The sequence below is a fragment of the Salvelinus alpinus genome, chromosome 7 (genome assembly GCF_045679555.1).
Source record: "Salvelinus alpinus chromosome 7, SLU_Salpinus.1, whole genome shotgun sequence".
Lineage (NCBI taxonomy): Eukaryota > Metazoa > Chordata > Actinopteri > Salmoniformes > Salmonidae > Salvelinus > Salvelinus alpinus.
In genome coordinates, this window is record NC_092092.1 from 15,948,091 (window position 1) to 15,955,590 (window position 7,500).

The window sequence follows — 7,500 nt, forward strand, 5'->3', positions numbered from 1 at the left end:
TGTTATTAAGGGAGTTGAAGACAGAGATTTGAAGACAGAGCTATGTTATTAAGGGAGTTGAAGACAGAGCTATGTTATTAAGGGAGTTGAAGACAGAGCTATGTTATTAAGGGAGTTGAAGACAGAGCTGTGTTATTAAGGGAGTTGAAGACAGAGCTGTTATTAAGGGAGTTGAAGACAGAGCTGTTATTAAGGGAGTTGAAGACAGAGAGTTGAAGACAGAGCTATGTTATTAAGGGAGTTGAAGACAGAGCTGTTATTAAGGGAGTTGAAGACAGAGCTGTTATTAAGGGAGTTGAAGACAGAGAGTTGAAGACAGAGCTATGTTATTAAGGGAGTTGAAGACAGAGAGTTGAAGACAGAGCTATGTTATTAAGGGAGTTGAAGACAGAGCTATGTTATTAAGGGAGTTGAAGACAGAGCTGTTATTAAGGGAGTTGAAGACAGAGCTGTTATTAAGGGAGTTGAAGACAGAGAGTTGAAGACAGAGCTATGTTATTAAGGGAGTTGAAGACAGAGCTGTGTTATTAAGGGAGTTGAAGACAGAGCTATGTTATTAAGAGAGTTGAAGACAGAGAGTTGAAGACAGAGCTATGTTATTAAGGGAGTTGAAGACAGAGCTATGTTATTAAGGGAGTTGAAGACAGAGCTGTTATTAAGGGAGTTGAAGACAGAGCTATGTTATTAAGGGAGTTGAAGACAGAGCTATGTTATTAAGGGAGTTGAAGACAGAGCTATGTTATTAAGGGAGTTGAAGACAGAGCTGTGCTATTAAGAGAGTTGAAGACAGAGAGTTGAAGACAGAGCTATGTTATTAAGGGAGTTGAAGACAGAGCTGTGTTATTAAGGGAGTTGAAGACAGAGAGTTGAAGACAGAGCTATGTTATTAAGGGAGTTGAAGACAGAGCTATGTTATTAAGGGAGTTCAAGACAGAGAGTTGAAGACAGAGCTATGTTATTAAGGGAGTTGAAGACAGAGCTATGTTATTAAGGGAGTTGAAGACAGAGCTATGTTATTAATGGAGTTGAAGACAGAGCTGTTATTAAGGGAGTTGAAGACAGAGCTATGTTATTAAGGGAGTTGAAGACAGAGCTATGTTATTAAGGGAGTTGAAGACAGAGCTGTTATTAAGGGAGTTGAAGACAGAGAGTTGAAGACAGAGCTATGTTATTAAGGGAGTTGAAGACAGAGCTGTGTTATTAAGGGAGTTGAAGACAGAGCTATGTTATTAAGAGAGTTGAAGACAGAGAGTTGAAGACAGAGCTATGTTATTAAGGGAGTTGAAGACAGAGAGTTGAAGACAGAGCTGTGTTATTAAGGGAGTTGAAGACAGAGCTATGTTATTGAGGGAGTTGAAGACAGAGCTATGTTATTAAGGGAGTTGAAGACAGAGCTGTTATTAAGGGAGTTGAAGACAGAGAGTTGAAGACAGAGCTATGTTATTAAGGGAGTTGAAGACAGAGCTGTGTTATTAAGGGAGTTGAAGACAGAGCTATGTTATTAAGAGAGTTGAAGACAGAGCTATGTTATTAAGGGAGTTGAAGACAGAGCTATGTTATTAAGGGAGTTGAAGACAGAGCTGTTATTAAGGGAGTTGAAGACAGAGCTGTTATTAAGGGAGTTGAAGACAGAGCTGTTCTTAAGGGAGTTGAAGACAGAGCTATGTTATTAAGGGAGTTGAGGACAGAGCTGTTATTAAGGGAGTTGAAGACAGAGCTATGTTATTAAGGGAGTTGAAGACAGAGCTATGTTATTAAGGGAGTTGAAGACAGAGAGTTGAAGACAGAGCTATGTTATTAAGGGAGTTGAAGACAGAGCTATGTTATTAAGGGAGTTGAAGACAGAGCTATGTTATTAAGGGAGTTGAAGACAGAGCTATGTTATTAAGGGAGTTGAAGACAGAGAGTTGAAGACAGAGCTATGTTATTAAGGGAGTTGAAGACAGAGCTATGTTATTAAGGGAGTTGAAGACAGAGAGTTGAAGACAGAGCTATGTTATTAAGGGAGTTGAAGACAGAGCTATGAAAGAGCAGCCACAGTAAAATAACAAGATGCTTGTTCTTGATTTAAGGCTTTTATTTATATTTCTCTTAATCTACAGAGAGAGAAGAGGAAGAGGAGGAGGAAGCATCGAGAGAGGACTTACTCTGCCCCACTTTTTTCCCCTTGCGTTCCTTCCTGTACTCCTCTTTGAGTTTGGTTATCAGACCCTGGTCCATGTCCCAGGCCTCTGACATGGCAGTCTGCTCCTCCTCCTCTACAGGGGGACAAAACCAGAGAGAGGCTGTCCAGGATCTAGATGTGACCAGGAATGAAGCAGCAACCAATTCCTACTCTCCAGGAGGGTTTGCCCTGGTCTCGGAAAGTCCCTCCAGTAACTAAGCCCAGATACTATTTCAATAGTTATGAAGGAGTTGAAAGGGAAGTAGAATACCTCAAGGAGAGAAGACCTTTAGGACCGGAGGTAACACTGAGTCACGAAGAGCTCAGAGACCCACCCCCCCATGGACAAGTCACTGTGGAGACAATCCTTAACCAAAACCACTCTGTCCATCTGTCTTTTTATTCATCTTTAATTTCTTGCATTCTTTCTCATCCATTTTCCAGGTTTTGGTTCAAATATATACTGTATGGTCACATTCCACTGTTAGTCTACACCTTCAGTTCACAAAGCATGTGACAAAATGGTAAATTCCCTTCACAGACCAACACAGAGGTGGAAGAGACATGATTACCACAGACTTAGAACACACAATGGAACATAATACAGGCTACAGAGGGGTGGAGACAGGCTACAGAGGGGTAAAGACAGACTACAGAGGGGTAAAGACAGACTACAGAGGGGTAAAGACAGACTACAGAGGGGTAAATACAGGCTACAGAGGGGTAAATACAGGCTACAGAGGGGTAAAGACAGGCTACAGAGGGGTAAATACAGGCTACAGAGGGGTAAAGACAGGCTACAGAGGGGTAGAGACAGACTACAGAGGGGTAGAGACAGACTACAGAGGGGTAGAGACAGACTACAGAGGGGTAGAGACAGACTACAGAGGGGTAGAGACAGGCTACAGAGGGGTAGAGACAGACTACAGAGGGGTAGAGACAGGCTACAGAGGGGTAGAGACAGACTACAGAGGGGTAGAGACAGACTACAGAGGGGTAGAGACAGGCTACAGAGGGGTAGAGACAGGCTACAGAGGGGTAGAGACAGGCTACAGAGGGGTAGAGACAGGCTACAGAGGGGTAGAGACAGGCTACAGAGGGGTAGAGACAGACTACAGAGGGGTAGAGACAGACTACAGAGGGGTAGAGACAGACTACAGAGGGGTAGAGACAGGCTACAGAGGGGTAGAGACAGGCTACAGAGGGGTAGAGACAGGCTACAGAGGGGTAGAGACAGACTACAGAGGGGTAGAGACAGACTACAGAGGGGTAGAGACAGGCTACAGAGGGGTAGAGATAGGCTACAGAGGGGTAGAGACAGGCTACAGAGGGGTAGAGACAGACTACAGAGGGGTAGAGACAGACTACAGAGGGGTAGAGACAGGCTAAAGGGGGGTAAAGACAGACAAGTAACACGTCTAATGTTATGAGTTGGTGTATGGATGATGGTGATCGACAACAGTTCTCTATCAACAATCTGCAATCTGTTTGGACAAAAAACACCACACAAAAATAACTGAAAAATGACATGAAATGGCCAGTTTCAACAGGTTTCAGTATGAAACAATCAAATAGATAATAGTTAGTGTGTAAAATAATCAATATGTGGTATTTAAGGTAGTAAATACAAGCCATCTGCAGTTATTCATTAAAGAACACTACAGTCCACCAGGGTGTTGGTTGGCAGTGACCTGAACACTACAGTCTACCAGGGTGTTGGTTGACAGTGACCTGAACACTACAGTCTACCAGGGTGTTGGTTGACAGTGACCTGAACACTACAGTCTACCAGGGTGTTGGTTGGCAGTGATCTGAACACTACAGTCTACCAGGATGTTGGTTGACAGTGATCTGAACACTACAGTCTACCAGGATGTTGGTTGGCAGTGACCTGAACACTACAGTCTACCAGGATGTTGGTTGGCAGTGACCTGAACACTACAGTCTACCAGGGTGTTGGTTGGCAGTGACCTGAACACTACAGTCTACCAGGGTGTTGGTTGGCAGTGATCTGAACACTACAGTCTACCAGGGTGTTGGTTGGCAGTGACCTGAACACTACAGTCTACCAGGATGTTGGTTGACAGTGACCTGAACACTACAGTCTACCAGGGTGTTGGTTGGCAGTGACCTGAACACTACAGTCTACCAGGGTGTTGGTTGGCAGTGACCTGAACACTACAGTCTACCAGGGTGTTGGTTGGCAGTGACCTGAACACTACAGTCTACCAGGATGTTGGTTGACAGTGACCTGAACACTACAGTCTACCAGGATGTTGGTTGGCAGTGATCTGAACACTACAGTCTACCAGGGTGTTGGTTGGCAGTGACCTGAACACTACAGTCTACCAGGATGTTGGTTGGCAGTGACCTGAACACTACAGTCTACCAGGATGTTGGTTGGCAGTGACCTGAACACTACAGTCTACCAGGGTGTTGGTTGACAGTGACCTGAACACTACAGTCTACCAGGATGTTGGTTGGCAGTGACCTGAACACTACAGTCTACCAGGATGTTGGTTGGCAGTGACCTGAACACTACAGTCTACCAGGGTGTTGGTTGGCAGTGACCTGAACACTACAGTCTACCAGGGTGTTGGTTGGCAGTGATCTGAACACTACAGTCTACCAGGGTGTTGGTTGGCAGTGACCTGAACACTACAGTCTACCAGGATGTTGGTTGACAGTGACCTGAACACTACAGTCTACCAGGATGTTGGTTGGCAGTGACCTGAACACTACAGTCTACCAGGGTGTTGGTTGGCAGTGACCTGAACACTACAGTCTACCAGGGTGTTGGTTGGCAGTGACCTGAACACTACAGTCTACCAGGATGTTGGTTGACAGTGACCTGAACACTACAGTCTACCAGGATGTTGGTTGGCAGTGATCTGAACACTACAGTCTACCAGGGTGTTGGTTGGCAGTGACCTGAACACTACAGTCTACCAGGATGTTGGTTGGCAGTGACCTGAACACTACAGTCTACCAGGATGTTGGTTGGCAGTGACCTGAACACTACAGTCTACCAGGGTGTTGGTTGACAGTGACCTGAACACTACAGTCTACCAGGATGTTGGTTGGCAGTGACCTGAACACTACAGTCTACCAGGGTGTTGGTTGGCAGTGACCTGAACACTACAGTCTACCAGGGTGTTGGTTGGCAGTGACCTGAACACTACAGTCTACCAGGGTGTTAATATTCTAGTCAGAGGAACAGGTTTAACCCTTATTGTTTATTTACGAGTGTAACTCACCCCACTTGGTCCCGTTTCCTGCACTGCGGGACTCAGGCGATGTGTCCATATCATCTGGACTAGACAGGAAGTCAAATCCCTTCATTGCATCGTCAGTGTCCGGGTCCTCACTAGTGTCCATACTGGTGGACAGGGCAGGTGATGGCTTCTTCCTCACAATCTGAGGGGCGGAGACAGAGACGGATGCATTGAGGCATATTGTGACTGTCAGCAGACAGAAATCCTTTCTGATATTATCAGATCAGTTCTGTTAATCGACTGATATTATCATGAACTTCAGACGGAAAAGGATTTAGCTAAACGTGTGTGTGTGTGTGCACCTTACCGTCCCTGTAGGTCCTGTCTGTTCCATGATAGTCCTGTCATTCCCTGAACCGTCTTCATCATCATCTTCATCACTGTAGTCAGCTGCAGAGCTTTCTATGAACCTGAAGGCCTCCTGGACAACACTGGACTGCTCTGTCTTCCTGCTCTCACACACACACACACACACAGAGACACACACACACACACACACACAGAGACACACACACACACACACACACAGAGACACACACACACACACACACACACAGAGACACACACACACACACACACACACACACAGAGACACACACACACACACACACACAGAGACACACACACACACACACACACAGAGACACACACACACACACACACACACACACAGAGACACACACACACACACACACACACACACACAGAGACACACACACACACACACACACAGAGACACACACACACACACACACACAGAGACACACACACACACACACACACAGAGACACACACACACACACACACACAGAGACACACACACACACACACACACAGAGACACACACACACACACACACACACACACAGAGACACACACACACACACACACACAGAGACACACACACACACACACACACAGAGACACACACACACACACACACACACACACAGAGACACACACACACACACACACACACACACACACACACACACACAGAGACACACACACACACACACACACAGAGACACACACACACACACACACACAGAGACACACACACACACACACACACAGAGACACACACACACACACACACACACACACAGAGACACACACACACACACACACACAGAGACACACACACACACACACACACAGAGACACACACACACACACACACACACACACAGAGACACACACACACACACACACACACACACACACACACACAGAGACACACACACACACACACACACAGAGACACACACACACACACACACACAGAGACACACACACACACACACACACAGAGACACACACACACACACACACACACACACACAGAGACACACACACACACACACACACAGAGACACACACACACACACACACACAGAGACACACACACACACACACACACACACACAGAGACACACACACACACACACACACACACACACACACACAGAGACACACACACACACACACACACACACAGAGACACACACACACACACACACACAGAGACACACACACACACACACACACACACACACAGAGACACACACACACACACACACACAGAGACACACACACACACACACACACAGAGACACACACACACACACACACACAGAGACACACACACACACACACACACACACACAGAGACACACACACACACACACACACAGAGACACACACACACACACACACACAGAGACACACACACACACACACACACACACACAGAGACACACACACACACACACACACACACACACACACAGAGACACACACACACACACACACACACACAGAGACACACACACACACACACACACACAGAGACACACACACACACACACACACACAGAGACACACACACACACACACACACACACACAGAGACACACACACACACACACACACAGAGACACACACACACACACACACACAGAGACACACACACACACACACACACAGAGACACACACACACACACACACACACACACAGAGACACACACACACACACACACACAGACACACACACACAC

At 46.2% G+C, this 7,500-nt stretch overlaps 1 protein-coding gene across 4 annotated transcripts in view; it reads right to left on the bottom strand.

The window, feature by feature from the left end:
- LOC139580513 (striatin-like) overlaps window positions 1–7,500 on the bottom strand; it is a 128,703-nt gene that overhangs the window by 17,959 nt on the left and 103,244 nt on the right. For 2 of the 4 annotated variants that reach the window (XR_011676055.1, XM_071409275.1), the window contains exons 6-8: window positions 5,747–5,888; window positions 5,422–5,581; window positions 2,148–2,258 (exon numbers count right to left, since the gene is read on the bottom strand). Coding sequence is in view for 3 of the 4 variants with exons in the window: in XM_071409275.1 (XP_071265376.1) it covers window positions 2,148–2,258; window positions 5,422–5,581; window positions 5,747–5,888 (413 nt within the window). In the remaining variant the exon portion in view is untranslated. The remainder of the gene's footprint in view (window positions 1–2,147; window positions 2,259–5,421; window positions 5,582–5,746; window positions 5,889–7,500) is intronic. The other 2 variants (XM_071409276.1, XM_071409278.1) reach the window with 2 other exon arrangements.